Here is a 22817-nt window from a genome sequence, read left to right on the forward strand (position 1 = left end):
CCTGCACAGCAGAAAGAAGAAAAGCAGTCTCTGAATATGGCAAAGGCTTAGAAACATAAACAGTAAGAAACTTTATCTTCAGAAAGGCAGAGTTTCAGACCTAGGCCCACATTCACCCCTACCACTCATACATGTGAAATACATTTTTTAAAATACCTAATCTATCAGAATTTCAGTTCTCAGATCTTGGGCAGTGGAGATATTAATACTGCCTACTTTGTGGAATTGCTGTGAGGATCAAATTTAAAATATGTGTAATGTTTACTACAGTATCTAGGAATGTGCTGTCCATTGCTATATGTAGCTATTTAAACCAAATTTAATTCAAATTGATAAATTTTAAATTCAGCTCTTCAGTCACACTAGACATATTTCAAGTATGCAGTAGTCACACGTGGCCACATCCATTCAATCCCAGCACTTTGGGAGGCCAAGGGAGAGGGATCATTTGAGCCCAGGAGTTCAAGACCAGCCTAGGCAACACTGCAAGATCCCATCTCTACAAAAAATTTAAAAAGTTAGCCAGGCATCATAGTGTGTGTCTCAGTTACAAAGGACGCTGAGGCCGGCGGATTGCTTTAGGCTGAGAGATCGAGGCTGCAGTGAGCCTCTCAGGTACAATGAGCCTCTGAGTTGCAGAGAGTGTACCACTGCACTCCAGCCTGGGCAACAGAGCAAGACCCTGTCTCAACAACAACTAATGTTAATTTGGTGTGTCTGACATTTTTTTCCTCCTCCTCACCAATTCCTCTAAGTTATCAGGCTGCCCAGGTTTCTTCTTGTCTGGAACGAAAGCAATATGTAAAACATATCTGTGTTTACTATTTCTTTCACTCCCAGGAGCATTGGAGTTCTAAAAGAACATGACATGGAAACAGCAATGTTTATCGCAAATGGGAGTTCTAATGATGAGGATTTCAGGCACTGTAGTTAGACACTGAAGAAGGTCTTTTGGACTAACTATATGTGTGAGGAGAGTAAAAAGGAGTCTCCACAGTACTCTTCAATTCATATGTAGAGATCCACTGTCTGCAGTGACGCTGACTTTAACACATTAACACTGAGATAATGAAAAAGAAAAGAACTTTTCCCTCTGTGGAATTCTTTTTATGCCAAACTTTTCCTGCTTGAAATATCTAAAAATAATTATAATAATTATAAATCATCAGCATTTTTCCAAGAGATGCTTTAGACAAGTTAGTCTTGGGCAACTGAGTAAAATTTTTTCCATTTGGTTTTTTGTTTCCATGGTTTCATTTCCTTTCTCCACCCAAATGCTAGAACTGGGGCTGTGAAGCTACCAGAGTGAGAATGCCAGGGGCCTATATAGTTGCAGAAACGTTGCATTATAAGCAGAAAATTAATACAGTCTATAAGAAGGATTCTAGTCTCAAATGATATTTGGGGGTATCCGGCAAAATTATCCTGTAGATACTTGTAGATCTGGGCTTAGAATGTTTTGGGTAGGTTGCTCTAAAATAGGACACCTGTGGAACTAAACTTCAAAGGTTACACATCTTTGCTTTCAAAACTGCAAGTAGAAAAGGCTGGCGGTGAGCCTTATTATAGATGAGAAGGAAGATCTAGTACTTCAGAAAAAAATCTGTTTATAGATGATGTACTTATAGGTGGTATGCAAAGCTTACTACCTAGAACATGAAATGAACATAACTGCGGGCTGTACTTTTCAAGGTCAAACTGCCAACAAAGCAAGTCTGCTCTCATAGCCTTGGTAACAGTATTTGAATATGCATGATAATAAATTTGTTCATATGTTTTCCATGAGTGAAATTAATTTCTTGCTGGTGACACTGCAGGTTATATAAATACATAATACTTTTCTTTCACCTCTTCGCATATTATCAAACAATCCACATTTGACTGCGTAACATTTTGAGAGAGTCTACAATCTTCAATCCTGGATATTACTTCATAGCTAAAGTACTTACACTAACAATATTCTGATTGTAATTTTATCTTTATGTTTTTAATCATATCAACAAGGGAAATTATGGGTTTCCTGAAACCATAATGCAATGACAAAAACCCAGCACAAGATGGAAGAGTTTTTTATTCTGCTGAAAACATATTTACTAGCAGTCTAAACGCAAAAACGCAAGCTGCTGTCTTTTGGAAAACATAAATAACACAGGGTCACAATTTTGTAAGATAAAAGTTTCAAGTTATTTTAATCAATTGCCATATTTTTTCTTATCAAAAAATGACCCATATGCCTTCATTTTTTTTAAAAAAAGAAGATACTGGGTATGATTTCTGTGCTATAGAAGTATTAGCCATTATTACTGTATTATTATCCCTTCCACCAGATAGAAATTTCTTATTTTGTGCTACTGTCTGATGCTATGAAATTCTATTAATATTATTTTGGGAAGACACTCTTTAGTGAAGACACATCAGAAAGGCAAAGTAGATTAAAAAAAAAAAAAAGCTTAGCTTATCCAACTTTTAAAATTCATAAAGATCATAAAACTTCTATACAGAGCTGTATTAGTCTGTTCTCAGGCTGCTAATAAAGACATACCTGAGACTGGGTAATTTATAAAGAAAAAGAGGTTTAATGAACTCACAGTGACACATCGCTGGAGAGGCCTCAAAATCATGGTGGAAGGTGAAGGAGGAGCAAAGGCACATTTACATGGCAGCAGGCAAGAGAGTGTGTGCAGGGGAACTGCCCTTTTATAAAACCATCAGATCTCATGAGACTTTTTCACTCTCAGGAGAAAAGCCCACCCCCATGATTCAATTACCTCCCCCGGGGTCCCTCCCACGACACGTGTAGGAGCTACAATTTAAGATGAGATTTGGTTGGGGACACAGCGAAACCGTATCAAGGGCAAAGTAGCTAATTATCCAACCCACACTTTCTAATGATAACAATGATAATAATAATGTCATTATAAATGTTCACAGCACCTTTCCTGGCTAAAATTTTTTAAAGTAACAGAAACCACTCCAACTTAACCTAAACCCAAAGGAAGAATTTATTATAAGAATATAGTTATGTAATGTGAATCAAAAGAGACTGGAACCAGAACTAGATAGCTGTCCTCTCTCCTTATCACTCATCTGCTTTATGTTTCTCTTGGAAGATGGACTTTACTCTGCTTCTCCATCTATATACCAAATAAACCTACCTCTCAGCTCCAGAATTATAAATAATAGTTTTAGCTGTGATTTGGTCTCAGCTCCTGACCAAGAGAATCTAATTGTCCTAGATTGAAAAAAGGTGCGCACTTGTAGGCCAAAAACTTGGGCCAAGGTTTTTTAGGAGTTCACTGTGTAATATAAACATGACTGCCTGTGAGCCCACCCCCATTAGACGGGCTGGGTGAGGGATGGCATTCTCTCACAAGGGAAATGGTCACCAAATTGGACAGAAATCCCAAAAGTATCAATTACCATGCTTCTTTTCAAAATGATTTCATGCAATAATCTTTTTTCATGAGAGGATTCAGTTCCTATACTATGCCTACTTGGTATCTACTGGTGTCAAGTGTTTGGGGTTTGTTTTAGAGAAGAGGTCTCTCTCTGTCACCCAATCCAAGCTGCAGTACAGTGGCACAATCATAGCTAACTGGAGCCTTGGATTCCTGGGCTCAAGCAATCCTCCCACCTCAGCCTCCCTAGTAGTTGGGACTACAGCCACAAGCCACTATACCTGGATGTTTTTTTTTTTTTTTGAGATGGAGTCTGGCTATGTTGCCCAAGCTAGCCTGGAATTCCTGGCCTCAAGCCATCCCCCATCCTCCTATCTCAGCTTCCCAAGGCGCTGGGATTACAGACATGAGCCACTGTGCCTGGCCGTGATAGTCCTTATTAAAAGACTAAGATGTTTCAAATGCTAACAAATACGTAAGTAATTTCTGCTGACTTTCGTCCTTTCATCACTGGCTATAAAGTACATCCCAGAATATTAAGCTTAGATAATGCTAGTGAAACTTTGATAAAAGAATGCCTTCTGAATACAAAGCCATGCAGAACTTCTTAAAAATCCTAACCAAAAAAGCATAAAAACACCCCAACTAAAGACCACTTTTGTTAATAAATGTAAAGCTCAAATAGTCATACCTCATAATTTAGCCAAGGATAACTGAACCTATGAAATGTCAGAATTTTACTATATTGCATTGTTTTCTTTTTTTTTATTACTGATCAGATTAGTTTCTCTTCTGCCAGTGAAAAATCCGAAAGAAATCTGAATAATCAACGCAATATTCAGTTCCAAAACTTATTTATGGAAATCTATTAGGGCAATTCATTAATGTCCAGAAATACATTTTTCCCACCATCTATCATTTTCAGAACAAATTCTGAAGATCAAGGTTCCTGGTCAATGAAAAGCAGGTGTCTAGAGAAAATAAGACAGATTTCTAGACCCCGCAAAGTTGAAAAACCGACTGCTTGGCATTCTGAAGATTGGTTATATCAGCCTGCAAACATCCTCTCATTATTTTAATCTCATACTCTATAAAATGCTTTTGGATCCTTTGCCAGCAAGATAAAAACAAATTAAACAAAAGGGCCAATATGCACAAAATATCTTATTCTGGAAGCACCACTGCTGACAGCTTCCGAAAAAATAAAATAAACTGGATCCTGCAAAAAAACTTTCCAAATAGCAGACAGTATTACCAAGAAAGAGTCAAAAACTAAAAATGGCATAACAGTCAGCAAATACAGGAGTGTGGCTCTCCTCATGGCTCTTATAATTCTTTTCTCACAACATTCTTACAGTTTCTATCACGTTCTGTAAGCATATAGTTATTTATCCATTACATTGCAAGCTGAAACTCAGAGTAAGCTTGACTTGGAGCTCTAATCAGTAGAAATCACACACACAGAGAGACACACATACACACACTCTCTCTCTCTCTTTCTCTTTTGGCCCTACATCAAAATACTAGCATATAAATGTACCAAAATCATTTAAGTTAAAACAAAATGTTTCTCTCTCTATCTATCTCCCCACCCTCCACCAATACACATGTAATTTTTACGAGTTCAATAAGATGGTTTTTTTGCCTGTGCTTACATTACATAGTTGCAGGGAACATAAGAAATGGCTTATAAAGTAGGAGAACTAATGTAACCAATGCTATGGGAAACAGAGTAAACAAGGATATAGAGAAGGGACTACTTGAGCTGAGCAGACAGACAGTCCTGGGTAAAGGCACTGAAGATACAAGAACAATGTGGACAAAGGCCCATAGGCCCAAGTAGAATGGCTTATTGAGGGAACATCAACAGAACAAGGGGTTCCAACAGAGAACAGCAGCAACAGAGACCAAGGAAATAGGTAAAGTCTGGGTCCTCAAAGGCTTATAACACAGCACATAGAAGGTAAACTGAGAGAAAATGGAGCAAACAAGACTCTAAGCAGCAAAATATAATAACTGGACAAGCATCTTCAAAGGTCATTGTAGCAGTGGCAGTAGGGTGATTTGGGGGTATGAAGAATGACAGACTTAAAGAAAGTAACTTCCAAAGTCCAAGCAAGAAATGAGAGAGCCTAGGACTAAGCGAGAAGAGACAAAAATGAAAACATGATGAAGGCAGAATCAACAAGACTTACCCACCACGTCCTTAGCTATGAGTCTAGCGAAGAGAAGGAATATAGAGTAACTGGTGTGTTGCTTTAGTGGCTCTGTAGCTCACAACTTATTTTCCCAGTTAACTTTAGAGAAGAAAAAGCAAGATTGGCAGAAGAAGTCAATTCAGATTATTTTGAGTTTAAGGAGCCTGTAGGACAGAAAACAGAAATGCCCAATCATTAGCTGAATATGCATAACTGGATTTGAGGAGAAATGTCTGATCTGAGTTGGAAACTGGTGACCTAATCCTTTATATTTGAAGCCGTGGGAGTGGATGTTATTAATGAGAAAGACCAGGGAAGGGCAACCAAAAAAAAGTCAAGGGCAGAACCCTGAATCACACCCACTTTTCAGAAACAGTCAGACAGGAGAACAACAAGAGGATACTAACAAAGAAAGCTCTGCAAGATGGAAGCAAGTTTAGGCTAGTGGGACCTCAGAAGCTGCAAGGTCAGAAGGGTTTGTGAACCCAAAAGTATCTGAGACAGGTCTCAATTTAGAAAGTGTCTTTTCCCAAGCTTAAGAATGCGCCCCTGACATAGCCTCAGGCGGTCCTGATGACATGTGCCCAAAGTAGTCGGGATACAACTTACTCTCACACATTTTAGGGAAGCATAACACATCAATCAATACACGTAAGATCGGTTGGATCTGGAAAGGCAGACAACTAGAAGTGGGTGAGAAGTGGCTTCCAGGTCATAGGTAGATTTAAAGATTTTTTGATTGGCAATTGGTTATTATCTAAAGACCTAGAAACAATAGAAACAAATGTCTGGGTTGCAATAAGAGGTTGTGGATACCAAATATGATCATGGAGATGAAGCCTCTAAGAGGCAAATTTCAGAGAGAACAGATTGTAAATGTTTCTTATCAGACTTAAGGTCTGTGTTGTGTTGATGCTGGCTGGCTTTTCCTGAATTCCAAAAGGAAGAAGGGCATAATGAGGCATGTTGGACCCCCCTTCCCATCATGGCCTGAACCAGTTTCTCAGGTTAACCTTGGCAGAGAGGAGGGGTCCATTCAGATGATTCGGAGGATTGGAATTTTATTTTTGGTTTACAGTTTCAAGGAGAAGCAGGACAATCATGTCAGAGAGCTTCAGTGAGGCTGAAAATGCTCCACCAGATTCAGCAGTCTTTAAGCTATCACAATCCTTTGGCAGGGCAGGGGCTTGGAGGGGTGAGGGTAGAGGGATGGAGAGGAGGGAAAAGGACAGGCAAAGGGGCACAGATATCTCCATTAGGGAGTGAGCATGCCCCACACAAATTCCTTAAGGCAACCTGTGAGGCTATGGCCTTGGCACAAACCCTATCACATGTCAGTCAACTTCCTGGCAAGTCGCAGATCTTTAGAAACCTCAGTGTGCATTTCCCCACTCGGCTTAGGATGCATCCCTGCCTCCACTCCACAAACGTTCATTGAGTCCTCAAAAACCCGGACAAATGACCTCACCTCCAAAGCCCCCTCTCTGATGCTCCCAGGAAAAACGAAAGCACCTCACTTTGTTTTGTCCGTACCTTACACGGCTTTGTAATTATCTGTGGTGCCTCTGGCTCAAATCAAAGCGGGAGCCAGACCCAAAGAGTCAAGGAAGGGAAGCGCTTTTACAGGCCTCGCGTGAGGAGAAAAGAACTACAATTCCCATGAGGCGGTGGGTCCAAGGGACCACAAGTCCCAGCATCCACCGCGCGGCCCAGGCCTGTCAGGGTAGTAGGCGCTGCGTGAGGGGGGTAAATGTTCGCGGAAGCGGCGAAGAAGACAGGGCCTTGTGGGATGGCGGAGTTTAAGGAGAAGCCTGAGGCCCCGACTGAGCAGCTGGATGTCGCGTGCGGCCAGGAAAACTTGCCGGTGGGCGCGTGGCCCCCGGGGGCCGCGCCGGCGCCCTTCCAGGTAGGGGCGGGGCCAGGCGGCGCGGGAGGCAGGCGCGCGGCTCCCCCACGTGGTCTCCTTCTCAAGCCGCCTCGCCGGGACGGCCTCCCAGTCTCGACCTTTTGTCTTCTCTTACAGCACACCCGGTGGTGCGCGGGAATAGGTGTGCATGCCCCGGCCTGGGCCTTTTTCTGTTAACCCACGGCATCACCTTAGCAAGGGTGCTGTCCTTTTCAGTCCATTCCCTGAAGCGCAGAATCAGAGGCCTTATGAGAACCCGGCTTTTTGTCCCAGTCCTGTCCTCAAAACTCAAGGAGGCATCAAGCGGGGAGTCATGTACCTCTCCGGTCTCAGGTGTCTCTCACAGGTAGGATAAGCCGTGGGGCCTATTAGTGGATAGCACCCGGTGTCGTGCATAAAAACAGGCCCTCGAGTCAGCCTTAGCTGTGGTCTCCCTCATGCTGTGGGCTCTTGGGCAAGTATAAATTAGCTTTGGCTAAGCCTTAGAGTCTTCCAATTTAACAGTACCTCTCTTCCGGATTGCTTTGAAAATTGCAAGGAAAATAGTAAATGTTCGTTGCTACTAACTATCTCAAAGCTCTTTCTACTCTTTTTTTTTTTTTTTTTTTTGAGACTGAGTTTCACTCTTGTTGTCCAGGCTGGAGTGCAATGGCACTCTCTCGGCTCACTGCAACCTCCACCTCCCGGGTTCAAGCGATTCTCCTGCCTCAGCCTCCCGAGTAGCTGGGATTACAGGCATGTGCCACCACACCCGGCTAATTTTTGTATTTTTAGTAGAGACAGGGTTTCTCCATGTTGGTCAGGCTGGTCTCAAACTCCCAGCCTCAGGTGATCCGCCCACCTCGGCCTCCCAGAGTGCTGGGATTACAGGCATGAGCCACCGCTCCCAGCCTCTACTCCGACTTTCTTATCCCTCTGACCTTGGCCTGAGCGTTACCTAAGGAATAAGGAATGACCAAAGATTTTGAAGTGGAAAGAGCACTGGACATGGAAGTTGGAGAGCATGGTTTAGAGCTTAGCCATCTTAGCTACTTCCCAGAGCCTGAGTTTATTCATCTGCAAAATGAAAATAATAATTTTAAAATGCATAGCCATCCATTATCAACACTGAACCCTATCTGCCCTTTCTTTTTCCTAGGAGTCGTTGTGAGGATCAGATAAGATAATAGATTCAATAGCAGCTTTCAAAGATGTCGAGGAATAGAATCAAACTCTGTAAAATATTTGAAGAGATTTATTCTGAGCCAAATACTAGTGACCATGACCTGTGACACAGCCCTCAGGAGATGCTGAGAACATGTGTCCCGGGTGATTAGGGCACAGCCTGGTTTCATACACGTTTGGGAGAGAGGAGACGTCAATCAAATACATTTAACATGTACATTGGTTTGGTTCAGAAAGGCGGGGCAACTCAAAGTGGTAGAGGGGCTTCCAGACTATAAGTAGATTTAAAATTTTTCTGGTTAACAATTGGTAGAGTTTATCTGAAGACCTGGGATCAATACAAATGTTTAGGTTAAGGTAAAGGGGTTTCTTTTGAGACAGAGCTTGACTCCATCACCCAGGCTAGATTGGTGCTGCGATCAGATCACTGCAACCTCCGCCTCCCAGGTTCAAGCGATTCTCCCGCCTCAGCCTCCCAAGTAGCTGGGATTACAGGCACCCACAGCCACGCCCAGCTAATTTTTGTATTTTTAGTAGAAACAGCGTTTTACTGTGTTGCCCAGGCTGGTCTCAAACTCCTGACCTCAAGTGATCCGCCTGCCTCAGCCTCCCAAAATGCTGGGATTACAGACGTGAGCCACCGCACCCCCCAAGTAGAGACCAAGTTTTATTGTGCGGAGGAAACTCTCAGATAGCCGACTTCAGAGGGAGCAGTTTGGAAAATGTTTCTTATCAAACTTAAAAAGGTGCCTCGCTCTTAGTTGATTATCTCCTGGTTGTGGAAAGAAGGAAAAAGAGGGGGAAAGGGGATTCTCTGTAGAATGTGGATTTTTCCCACAAGAGACAACCCTCCAGGGCAATGTCAAGATATGGCAAGGAAATATATTTGGGGTTAAAATATTTTGATTTCTTCCCTTATTTGTTATGTGATGTTATGCCAGATCAGGTTAGAAAGCATACCATGCTATATAGGGTTAAAATTAAAACTCCTCTGATGAGACTTTATGGTTTGTGAGGCATGACTCCTCAGGTGCCTTAGGTAGGAATTTGGGCAAGATAAAAAAAATCAAGAGTTTAGTCCTCAAAGAGTAGAATAAGATATTAATGTCAGAAATTATTATTGTTCCCCAGACTACCTTTGGCAATTTATGTTAATAATACAGTTGACTGGCCCAATATTAAACAGTGGTCTCTGAAAACTTACTCAGGACTAAGCATTGCTGAGTTCCTGGTCAAAAACACTGATTAAAAAAACCGCTGTTCTAGTCCATTCTTAATTCAACAAATATTTATTGAGAGCTAAATATATGCAAGGTGGTGGGTTGGGCTGCAAAGAATACAACAAACAGAAAAACACATTCTACCCTCAAGATGTTTACAGCTGTTATGATTAGCTTCAATATTCCTGCTGTGCCTGTGTGTGTGTGTGTGTGTGTGTGTGTGTGTGTGTGTGTGTATGTGTGTATGTTTGAGGCTATTCTATAAATCTGTTTACAATCTTGGGTCATATTTTTCTTTGCCATATCCAAGAACAATCTGTAAAACTGCCCGACATATTTTTTAATTAACTCACTTTAAGCATTATTTAAAAATAAGTAATATAAGTATCTCCCTTAGAATCACTGTAATCATTAATGTCCATAAAATCTTGAGGTTTTATATTTCGCAAGGTATATTAAAATAAACACATCTATTTTTAAAAGGGGAGAAAGGAGTGACAAGAGGAAGCTTTATGATTGATTGTTATGTCTACAGTTGGTGGGCATAAATGAAAACTGGGAGATTAAAACCCAGTCCCACAGTGTTCTGTCTCTGTACATGCACAGTTCTCAATAGAGTTAGAGTTACAAAAATAAGACAGGATCCCTTCCTAAGAGACCTTATTGTCTTTCTTACCAAGAAGATCAAACATGCTTGAAACATTTAAGTGACAAGCCTAAAAGTGCATTCAACTCGTTTTCTTCCATATATTCATGGAACACAAAACCACTCTTATAAAAGGTCAGAACAGCTTGCTTGCTCCAAACCCTGCCTTCACAGGCATATGCACACATAAGAATTAAGGCATGAAAAACTTTCAAGATAAAAATAACTTTGTGTCTGTTTTGCCTTTGGCTACTGTGTGAAAAGGCAAAAAGAAATTCAAATGTTCATATTGGAAGCAAGCATATCATAATGTCATCAGTGTTGAAAGCCAAGTAGAAAATAAACTAATTGATTTTCTTGAACTAATAGTTGGATCTAACCATTTTTCAGGTCTCTGAAACCAGCTTCAAACATTATTTTTAAGATCTCAGCAGGCCTTGACAAGAATTATCTGGCTCACAGTCTTCTAATAGTTGCTTAGAGGAAAAACAAACTTATGAGGCTAGAGGCCAAGTACAGAGATTCTTGTAGCTGGGGTTTCAACACAACCAAAAAAGGAATGAAGATTTTCACAGCACTTCTTTATAATTCAGAGGCCCAGGTTTTAAGCCTAGAATATTATAGTGTCATACTTCAGTTTCTGGGTCTTCAGTACAGAATGTGATTCAGAAAAGTCAAACTTCTCTTTAATAAGTATCAAGAGCTGCAATCTGGCAATCGAAAAATGCTTCTTGAGCACCTGCTGTGTGCCTCGTCCTATGGATAGGAACCCCACCCCCATCAGCATGCCACACTCCAAACCTCATAACCATGCTTTTCCCTGAGACACGTATCTGTTAGAAAGGTAACACCTACACATTTAACACAATTAGAGAGCCCTACAGTCTGTGTCATTTAGACCCTGAAGTTCATGCTATTAACTAAGTCTGTTTTAGAGAAGAAAGAAATTATTGCAGACAGGAATAGCCAAGACAAGAGTGTATTTTCTCTTAAGTTTTCTGTGAGAATACTTGAAATCTTCACCCAGTGCTTCAAGGATCTGGTTTCCAGTATATCATTTTGTCCTGATCATTTTGCATTTATTCCCAGCTCTTGCATGAGTAATTCTGTGCTTTGATACATACGAAGAAAAAGTAAAACTTACATTGTAACAATGCAGGAAATTTTTAAAATCCCAGCCAGGCATGGTGGCTCCCTCCCGTAATTCCAACCCTTTTGGAGGCCAAAGCAGGAGAATCACTTGAAGTCAGGAGTTTAAGACCACCCTGGGCAACAAAGTGAGACCCCATCTCTACAAAAACATTTTATTTTAAATTACCCACACATGGTGGTGCATGCCTATAGTCCCACCTACTTGGGAGGCTGACCTTGAGCCCAGCAGTTGGAGGCTGCAGTGAGCTATGATTATGCCACTGCACTCCAGCCTGGGCAGCAGTGTCTTTAAAAAAAAAAAAAAATCCCATTCTCCATGTCCTTTACACTTTTCTATTTCTAAATCCTAGTATGTGAATATTGCATACAGTAAGGTAATACTTGATAAATGAAAGAAGTCTAGTCTGAGTCAGCTCTTAGCTTTTCCCCACTCAAATGGAGAAGTAATGGAGGAAAGGTATACAGTCCAATGGCTTCCTAGACACAGTTTTGGTTTGAATATGTTTGAACCTGTAAAGTTTAACTCCAGAACTTATTTTCTTCACTGCCCTACTATATACTACCTGCAAAATTTTTATCGAACACATATGTGCTAATCCCTAGAGTAAGCTTTTTAAGCCAGTTCTGTCATTTTTTTTCACAGAAACCTATGTAATAAATAAAATATTTAGTAATGTTAAGTAATCTGCCAGAAACATATGTTGTTTTAAATATCACATCTAAAAGTAATATCTAGAAGAATTGAAAGAAGCCAATATTTTTATAGTGTCTGACATGGAGTACAGCATTATTTCATTAAAATTTCATGATAGCCACCCCAAATGTGGGTATTATCCTTGTCTTATAGCAACTAATCTGAAGCCTAACAAGTCACTTGTCCAGAATCACAGTGCTAATAAGAGCTTGGCTGTAGTTTGTGTCTCCTTTAGAGCATTCCATGTTCTACACTAGGAAGCTCTCCGCTGCTTCCTCACAGTTCAAGACCATAGTCACAGAGTTTTCCTGCCTGGTCTCCTGCATACTTTGCTCTAGTCTAACCTCCTAATTGAAGACATCTTTGTTCATTGACCATTTACACCTTTGACTTGTCTGTGAAAAGAGTCAAACTCTGCAAAATATTTGAAAAGATTTATTCTGAGCCAAATATGAGTGACCATGGACCATGACACAGCCCTCAGGAGATCCTGAGAACATGTACCCAAGGTGGTTGGGATATGGCTTAGTTTTATACATTTTAGGGAGACATGAGACAACAGTCAAATACATGTAAAATGTACATTGGTTCAGTCCAGAAAGACAGCACACACAGCTGGAAGCAGAAGCTTCCAGTTTCTGATTAACAGTTTGCTTGAAGGAATTGTTATTGTCTAAAAACTTAGGAATGCCTTGGGTAAGATAAAGGGTTGTGGAGACCAAGGGTTTATTATCATGCAGGTGAAGCCTCCAGGAAGCAGGCTTCAGAGAGAATAGATTGTAAATGTTTTTTATCAGACTTAAAGAGTCTGTTCTATCAGTAATTCCAAAAGGGAAGAGGGTATAATGAGGCATGTCTGACCCCTGCCCCCTTCCCATCATGACCTGAACTAGTTTTTCAGGTTAGCTTTGGAATGCCCTTGCTGAGAGGAGGGGTCCGTTCAGATGATCAGGGGACTTAGAATTTTATTTTTGGTTAACAGAGTACATTTTCTAGCCATTTCCTGAAACCATTCTCAGCTTCTACCCAGGGTGTATCAGTCAGGACTCATTTGTTTGCAAGAAACATAAACAATACAAACTGGCTCCAACAAAAAAGGGAAGGAATTGCCTCAAATCAGAGAAGTCCAAAAGTGGTAACTATAGGCATGTCTGGACCCAATAATTCTAAAAGTATTGTCAGATACTTCTTCCCACCACCTTCCCCCTTCACACCCCTCCTCCCCATTTCTGTGGTAGGGTACCCACTCAGTAGGCCTCATCTATGTGAGAGAACTTGGAAATGCCAGGCAAACACTACAGTTGAACAATTCTAGTGGAAAGAGATTGCCTCTTCCCTAATTGTTTCAGCAGAAGTCTGGCTTAGGTCATATCAGCTGACTCCCAGTTTGTAACCTACTTTACATTAGCTTTCAGATACCATTATACTTCAGATATAATTATTATTTAACTATGGGGAAACAGTCTGAGAAATGCATCATTAGACAATTTCGTCATTATGCAAACGTTATAGAGTGCACAGTACTTACACAAACCTAGATGGTACAGCCTACTACACACTTACGTTGTATGATAATACCCTATCACTCCTAGGCTACAAACCTGCACAGAATGTTACTACACTGAGTACTGTAGATACTTGTAATGCAGTGCTGTTTGTGTATCTAAACATAGAAAACATACAGTAAAAAGACTGTATTCTAATCTTACAGGACTACCACTGTATATGCATATATGTGGTCTGACTGAAAAGTCATTATGCAGCACATGACTACTCAAAGTTTAACCACGTGGCATGTAAATATTTGAATAGAATGTTAGGACAATGACCTAACATTATTTCTGAAAATAAATAGCTTTTCAATATGTAAATACCTTTAAAGATGGGTAATTACATAATCAGATATTAAATTAGACTAAGGTTTTCAAAAGATTATTCTTGAGTATAGTCATTTTTTAAGTCATTATCATCTGAAATGATATTTTATTGACCTTTCATGGAGGAGAAAATGGAAACATGAAGATAAAATGACTCAAAGCAATTATTGGTATCAGGATCAGTGATTATATCCATCAAGGGGAAAAAATTTGTTTAAACAGGAAATTTTCCCAGAAGTCTCTGTTATCTTTTGGAAGGTATCTGCAGTTCATTTGGAATTAGCTACCATCTATAAGTCCCTAGAGGATTATAGATTGTGCAGCAAGTTTAATTGCAGAATTCTAAAAAATATATCATGAGATTCTCGAAAATCTTTTTAAATTTGTAAGTAAAAATAACTAAATAAAACTGTTTTTCACCTGCTTTCCTGATTAGAAAACTGCAGTAAGTCAGACTTGATTTTAAAAGAAGTTATCCATGTCAAAAAAAAAAACTTTAGCGTTTAGTGATTTATATAGTACCTTAAAAATATGTGCGCCTTTAATGACAAATCAAGTTTAACATGAAAAGTTTAACAGAGATCTTCATTTTACAAGTACTTTTAAAAATGTCTCAGTAACCATTTACATTTCAACACTGAACCTTTAAAAAGCTGAAGGTAGATTCTATATAAAACAGCAGTCATTGAGTTTGACTGATAGAGCATCATTTTCTAACCCATCCTTTATCCATTTAGGATATTCCTGCTAAGCTAAAGCTGTAAGAAACAACACAAACAAAAGCTATTTCCTCTCTCCACCCCCAAATGACTTTTTAAGCAGAATGTTGGCCTTCCCCCACAGTTCCTCCCACTGGTTGTCCTCCTCATCTTTCACAAGAGGATGTCAATCCTCCCCAGCTCAGAGTTTTTTTTAGCATAGGGTTTTGCATTTAACTACATAGCTCCATCTGAGGCCTCCACAGGGAGTATAACTACCTGCTGTTCAATACCTTTCTAAAGCTTGGACTGGAAACAAAATATTAATGGAGGATTGACTGGAAGACATGGTGCAAACATTCCTCCAGGTGCTTTAAAATCTATCCCCAATGAAAGGCCATGCAACTCATTCCTTGCAGAACTGCTCTTACCCGACTGTGCTGTTATGGGGTCCCAGCAGCCTTTATTGAGGACCAGAATAAAAAAAGCCCGTGAAACTGCTTCCTGGAAAAGAATGGTTTAGAAGAACACATTGGTGGAATTCCTTCCTGGTATCAATACTGAAAAAAGTCAGTGCCGCTTCTGAACAATGAGATTATTCCTTACAGGCAGGGCAAGCTGTGTATCTAATCATATATCCTTGTCTGAATTGGCAGCTCTCAGGCAGAGCCAAATGTCCAGTCTACTTCTACCATACACTGTGTGTCTAAGCTCACTGGACCTGTTTGCTCTATTTCCCTTTCACCTTACTCTCCTTACTTGTTCATTTATCTTACCTGTTTGTGAGTCTCATTAAATCCTTTTTGGAATAAAGCAGGTGTAAAATGGATTGGGTTTTATGTAAGCAAGAATTACTGTATACATAAAAAAATCTGGGTTCATGAGAGATACTTTAATATGAAATCACAGTTTGAAAATATGCTTATAATGCTAATGAGGATCTAACCAGACATCAGGCTTCACCTAGAGTTTAGATTGAGGATTGTCTTCTTTTTATATAACATTTTATAAATGTAATGTTTTTATATTTTATATAAATGTAATTTTTATATTCCTTTCTCATTTAATTAGAATGTCTTTACAAGTGTACATCTATAATAAATTTAAATATCTAGTAATATCTATTTAAGAAATAGCATTTTTGGAATTCTGTGTGCAATTGACTTGTCAGTTATGACTTTCTTATCCCCAACCAGTATCTGAGGTAACTCACAATTAAAATACATATATGCATGTATATAAGGTAAAGGTAAAAGAGATCAAAAGCTAAGGATAAAATGCTTAACTGTACTCAGACACTAAATTCAGCACTGAGTTTTCTGACATCCAAAGCTAAGAGGGAAACAAAATAAGTTACAAAACTTTCCATTTCTGATAAGATAAAAAAATAGTGTTTTTCTTATTGTTCTTATACATAACATAATACATATACAAATACATGTATATGTCATTATGCATACCTATATATAACATACTATTATATATATTAAGTATTATAATGCCCAACTCATCCTTATACATAACCTAAAATAAAACCACAAATTCTAAAAATTAATCTTAGCTGGGCATGGTTGTTCCCACTTGTAGCTGTAGCAAGTAAGGAAGCTGAGGCAGGAGAATCACTTGAGCCCAAGTTACAGTGAACAGTGATCACACCACTGCACTCCAGCCTGTGCAACAGAGCAAGACTCTGTCTCAAAAAAAAAAAAAAAATTCTTGTTTTATTGAAGAAAGATCTTTTTGGACAATATCTTAGTACACTGTGTTTTGTCAGTTTTGAACTGTTTTTATATATGTTAGAATTAGAATGGGTCCCAGTCAAAAGCTACTTGGAATATATAGGAAATATATGACATGCCATGCTCACTTACAGTGTGTATATTTTTTACAGTACACTCCTGATCATGTAGTTGGACCTGGAGCAGACATTGATCCCACTCAAATAACCTTTCCCGGATGCATTTGTGTCAAAACTCCCTGCCTCCCTGGCACTTGCTCCTGTCTCCGCCATGGAGAGAACTATGATGATAACTCATGCCTTAGAGATATAGGATCTGGAGGAAAGTATGCAGAGCCTGTTTTTGAATGCAATATCCTGTGCCGATGCAGTGACCACTGCAGAAACAGAGTGGTCCAGAAAGGTCTGCAGTTCCATTTCCAAGTGTTCAAGACGCATAAAAAAGGCTGGGGACTTCGTACCTTGGAATTTATACCAAAAGGAAGGTTTGTCTGTGAATATGCTGGTGAGGTTTTAGGATTCTCTGAAGTTCAGAGAAGAATTCACTTACAAACAAAATCTGACTCCAACTACATTATAGCCATCAGGGAACATGTTTATACTGGGCAGGTAATGGAAACATTTGTTGACCCTACTTATATAGGAAATATTGGAAGATTCCTTAATCATTCTTGTGAGCCAAATCTTTTGATGATTCCTGTCCGAATTGACTCAATGGTACCTAAGTTGGCACTTTTTGCAGCCAAAGATATTGTGCCAGAAGAAGAACTCTCTTATGATTATTCAGGAAGATATCTTAATCTAACAGGCAGTGAAGACAAAGAAAGGCTAGATAATGGGAAACTAAGAAAACCTTGTCACTGTGGTGCCAAATCATGTACTGCTTTCCTGCCTTTTGACAGTTCTCTGTACTGCCCCTTAGAAAAGTCGAACATCAGTTGTGGAAATGAGAAGGAACCCAGCATGTGTGGCTCAGCCCCTTCTGTGTTCCCCTCCTGCAAGCGATTGACCCTTGAGGTGAGTCTGTTCAGTGATAAGCAGCTTGCGCCTCCCTCTAGTGGAAGACAGTGGTTGGCTAGCTTTGCCTCTGCCTAGTTACATAAGTTGAACTCAGGAATGCGGCAGAGACTACAAGTTGTCCATCAGTATCTTTTCTCTCTTTCTATAATAGAATTCTCCATTTAACATGAGTACATGACTACCCAGAATATTCACTTTTGTAGTTAGATTTGTCTTAGTAACTGTTCTAGTTAATGGGATATAAGCAAAAATGACAAGTCCTTAAATGGAGATATCCTGCCCTTCACCTCCTCTTTCTTCCTTCTGGCTGGAATGTATACATGATGACTGGAACTGGAGCAGTCATCCTAAGACCCCAGGATGACCCTGGGAAAGGAAGCCATTGCATAGAAAAATCAACAAGATTAAAAGGAGTCTAGGTGTCTGGCACTGTAGAACATCTTGCCAGTCGTGGTCTGACACCTTTGTACTTTCCGGTAAGAAATGGTGTCTCCCTTGTTTAAGCCACTGTTATTGTAAGTTTTCTAGCAGTAATATCGAACCTAATAATGATCCAAGAAACCCTTGTGGCTGCATACCTAAACCCTGCTTTCCAACCAATTTTAACTAGTAAAGCTGACATTTTGATTTCTGTCTGACTCCTGTATCCTACTTAATTGTTTCTAAGCATGAATCAAGGAGAAACGCATTATTAACTATCACCTGCTAAAACTCTAATAAATACCACCAGTAGTGAAAAATATAACCATGAAAATGACTTACATGTTGTAACCAAAAGTCAGAAAAGGAAACACATTGTAAATTTTTCATTATATACTTGGCTATACTCCAAATCTTGTGAAGTTATGCTTCAAAACTTCAAACAGCCTCACTTCTTGTATAAATAACAGAAAAATAACGCTGTCCACACCACAGAAGGAGATGGGAGTTTTATAATCCCATTTAAACTTCTAGAGCATCAAACATCTCTAACTACCTTCCTTAAAGCAGGGATGTTGCAAAAAAAATTACTATGTAGGTTTATCAGACATTTTGAAAGCTAAAATAATTACTAGAGCCCCTATGATATTATTAATTTAATTTCTTCTCTAGTACATTTAAACCCTACCACTAGGAGGCCTTGCACTTTCAACATTATAGGAATCCGTGTTATATATAACACTATTCCACTGTAATATAAGTACATTGTATACTTTAAATGAGTGAAATGTACAGCGTGTGAATTATATCTCAATAAAGCTGAGTTGTTTTTAAGTATCTTAGGGTTTACATGTTCATATAACGTTATATGGAATGGTTCTCTGTGAACAAATGGTCCTAGAGTACACATAAAATGCCCCAAATTACAAATATATAATATCAAAATTTTTCCTCCAAATTAATCATTTCTCCATGCCAACTTTCCTGTGTTAGTTCAATGTCTCTGAAGCAGTCCTGCTTTTTATAAGGCAGTTTATATCCCTCACTCCAAAATGTGCTTTTTCTTGCTCACAAGCTCACCTAATAACTGAGCTGCTTCAGAAGCAATACAGAAATGGTCAGAAGGAAAATGATTGGCTCACCATTTGATTCTGCAGATACCCTTTTCTATGTCCTTTTGCCTTTCTCTGTTGAACAGCAGAGATATTCCCAGAGGACAATCTTCCATTCAGAGACAAGGACACAAACAGCCCCCTCCAACTCAGTGCCTCTGCCAGAGACAACTGACCGAATGTGGACCCCTGAAAATTTTTTGTCCTCAGGCACTAGTTTATTATATAGCACTTAGTCCTAGAAACCCGATTCCTGAGGTAAGAGTCAAAGAGTCTTTATTCCAAGTCTTTTCTAAGCAGCAAGTTAACTGCATTTGTTTGCTTCAGTGCCATATTCTTGAGAATGTTGACACTTCTTTTGAGAGAAAACATTTAAAAATATACTTCCACTTGCCTATTATCCCATGATAAAATAATATTTTTATAATTATAAGATTCAAATTTTAAAAGATGGGCTGGGTGCAGTGGCTCACACCTGTAATCCCAGCACTTTGGGAGGCCTAGGCAGGCAGAACACTTGAGGTCAGGAGTTTGAGACCAGCCTGGCCAACAGGCTAAAACCTCATCTCTACTAAAAATACAAAAATTAGCTAGATGTGGTGGCACATGTCTGTAGTCCCAGCTGCTTGGGAGGCTGAGGCACAAAAATCACTTGAGCCCAGGAGGCAGAGATTGCAGTGAGCCAAGGTTGTACCACTGCACTCCAGCTTGGGTGACAGAGCGAGACTCTGTCTCCAAAAAAAAAAGTAGTTACAGTTTTTGCATTGTTGGAATTTGGTATTTGATATTGGAATACATTCTTAAATAAATGTGGTCATGTTATACATCATTTTAATGGGCATTTCTTTGTGTTTTTTTGCTAATGACATCTTACTTGCTGTTTATGTTTATTTTAGACTATGAAAATGATGTTAGACAAAAAGCAAATTCGAGCAATTTTTTTATTCGAGTTCAAAATGGGTCGTAAAGCAGCAGAGACAACTCGCAACATCAACAACGCATTTGGCCCAGGAACTGCTAACGAACGTACAGTGCAGTGGTGGTTCAAGAAGTTTTGCAAAGGAGATGAGAGCCTTGAAGATGAGGAGCGTAGTGGCCGGCCATCAGAAGTTGACAACGACCAACTGAGAGCAATCATTGAAGCTGATCCTCTTACAACTACAAGAGAAGTTGCCGAAGAACTTAATGTCAACCATTCTACGGTCGTTCGGCATTTGAAGCAAATTGGAAAGGTGAAAAAGCTCGATAAGTGGGTGCCTCATGAGCTGACTGAAAATCAAAAAAATCGTCGTTTTGAAGTGTCATCTTCTCTTATTCTACGCAACCACAATGAACCATTTCTCGATCGGATTGTGACGTGCGATGAAAAGTGGATTTTATATGACAACCGGCGACGATCAGCTCAGTGGTTGGATCAAGAAGAAGCTCCAAAGCATTTCCCAAAGCCAATCTTGCACCCAAAAAAGATCATGGTCACTATTTGGTGGTCTGCTGCTGGTGTGATCCACTACAGCTTTCTGAATCCCGGTGAAACCATTACATCTGAGAAGTATGCTCAGGAAATTGATGAGATGCACCAAAAACTGCAACACCTGCAGCTGGCATTGGTCAACAGAAAGGGCCCAATTCTTCTCCACGACAATGCCCGACCGCATGTTGCACAACCCACACTTCAAAAGTTGAATGAATTGGGCTATGAAGTTTTGCCTCATCCACCGTATTCACCTGACCTCTTGCCAACCAACTACCACATCTTCAAGCATCTCAACAACTTTTTGCAGGGAAAACGCTTCCACAACCAGCAGGATGCAGAAAATGCTTTCCAGGAGTTCGTCAAATCCCGAAGCACGGATTTTTATGCTACAGGAATAAACCAACTTATTTCTCGTTGGCAAAAATGTGTTGATTGTAATGGTTCCTATTTTGATTAATAAAAATGTGTTGAGCCTAGTTATAATGATTTAAAATTCACGGTCCAAAACCGCAATTAGTTTTGCACCAACCCAATATCTTCATAGAATTGAAACATAAATTAAAATTGCATTTGAAGTAGATTCCACAGACTTCATTAAGAATGTAGAAATGTGGCCTGGCATGGTGGCTTACAACTGTAATCCCAGCACTTTGGGAGGCTGAAGTGGGCAGATCACTTGAGTCTGATAGTTCAGGACCAGCCTGGGCAACATAGTGAGACCCTGACTCTAATAAAGTAATTTTTTTAAAAAACAGTAGAAATATGTACCTTGAAAAACATTTTGGCCCAAGAATAATAACGATCACACTTGAAGAACAAAGCTTTTCTTTGAAAACTTTTTTTAATTTTCAAATTACTATTCACAAAATATCAGTGATATTAGATTTTATTAGATTTTGTTCTTGGCCAAATGAAAAATTTTGCCCTAATTAAAATGTAGTCACACTCCAGTGTGTTACCATTGAACAAATCACTGAACCTTTCCAAGTGAAAGTTTCCTTAGTTGGGAAGATTGAGTTAACACATGCAAAGGGGTTAGAACAATGCCTGAGTAAACAGAAAGTATTCAATAAATGTAAATTATTAGTCTTGAGAACTGTCTGTAGCATGTGACCCAAAGTTCTCCCTTCTATTCAGGTGTAATTAGGATATAATGTCCTTCAGTGGCAGACTTAAAGGGGGAAAAAGTCACAAAGAGGTGACCAGAAGGGTTAGAGCTGAGCAAGAGAGGTTCGTGCCCTGAGCCCTGCGTTTTAGAGTGCCTAGGGTTACATACATATGCACACATGCATAAAGAAGACATGGATACCATAACCAGACAAAGACATTACTAGGAAAGAAAACTAATACCAATATCCCTTTTGAATATAGAGGCAAAAAAAAAGAAGTACTAGCAAATGAAATTCAGCAAGACGTAAAAAGAATTATACACCGTGATCAAGTGGGATTTATCCCAGGAAAGCAAGGTTGGTTTAACATATGAAAATCAGTAAATCCAGTCTATTAATGGGATAATTCACAAAAAATAAATATATAATCATTTCCATAGACGCAAAGCATTTGACAAACTCCAATAGCCTTTCGTGATAAAAGCAGTGAACAGAAGTAAACAGGAACTTCTTCAACCTGAGAAAGGACATCTATGAAGACCCACAGCTAACATCATACATAATGATGAAAGACTGAAAGCTCTTATCCTAAGATATGGAACAAGAAAATGATCTCCAAGCTCACCACTTCTATTCAGCATTGTACTGGAGTTTCTAGCAAGGACAAGTAAGCAGGTAAGAACTTAAAACTCAGGGCCGGGTGCAGTGGCTCATGCCTGTAATCCCAGCACTTTGGGAGACCAAAGCAGACAGATCACCTGAGGTCAGGAGTTCAAGACCAGCCTGGCCAATATGGTAAAACCCTGTCTATACTAAAACTACAAAAACAAGCTGGGCTTAGTGGCACACACCTGTAATCCCAGCTACTCCTGAGGTTGAGGCAGGAGAATCACTTGAACCTGGGAGGTGGAGGTTACAGTGAGCTGAGATCACACCACTGCACTCCAGTCCAGGTGACAGAGTGAGACTGTCTCTCAAAAAAAAAAAAAAA

General features: G+C 39.6%; 1 protein-coding gene across 3 annotated transcripts; it reads left to right on the top strand.

Annotated features, from left to right (window-relative positions):
* The first annotated feature begins 7279 nt into the window (after positions 1-7279).
* LOC105508377 (histone-lysine N-methyltransferase SETMAR) lies at positions 7280-21193 on the top strand. Of its 3 annotated transcripts, XM_011937248.1 has the most exons (4): positions 7280-7502; positions 16845-17176; positions 17594-17708; positions 20140-21193. In XM_011937248.1, exons 1-4 carry the CDS (start codon positions 7347-7349, stop codon positions 21172-21174), a joined length of 1638 nt encoding a protein of 545 aa, XP_011792638.1. In that variant the 5' UTR covers positions 7280-7346; the 3' UTR covers positions 21175-21193. The 3 variants fall into 3 exon arrangements, with proteins under 3 accessions (XP_011792638.1, XP_011792637.1, XP_011792635.1); XM_011937247.1 differs by having other exon boundaries at positions 16845-17708; XM_011937245.1 differs by lacking the exon at positions 7280-7502 and adding an exon at positions 7592-7848 and having other exon boundaries at positions 16845-17708.
* The last annotated feature ends 1624 nt before the right edge of the window (positions 21194-22817 follow it).

This window comes from Colobus angolensis, unplaced genomic scaffold, assembly GCF_000951035.1.
Source record: "Colobus angolensis palliatus isolate OR3802 unplaced genomic scaffold, Cang.pa_1.0 Scaffold160, whole genome shotgun sequence".
Lineage (NCBI taxonomy): Eukaryota > Metazoa > Chordata > Mammalia > Primates > Cercopithecidae > Colobus > Colobus angolensis.

Bases quoted from the DNA above. Each gene is read 5' to 3' on its own strand.
- LOC105508377 (XM_011937245.1), top strand. From the start codon at position 7,651: ATGCCCCGGCCTGGGCCTTTTTCTGTTAACCCACGGCATCACCTTAGC. The intron at 7,849-16,844 runs GTAGGATAAGCC...TATTTTTTACAG, and splicing joins GTCTCAGGTGTCTCTCACAG to TACACTCCTGATCATGTAGT. The intron at 17,709-20,139 runs GTGAGTCTGTTC...TGTTTATTTTAG, and splicing joins GCAAGCGATTGACCCTTGAG to ACTATGAAAATGATGTTAGA.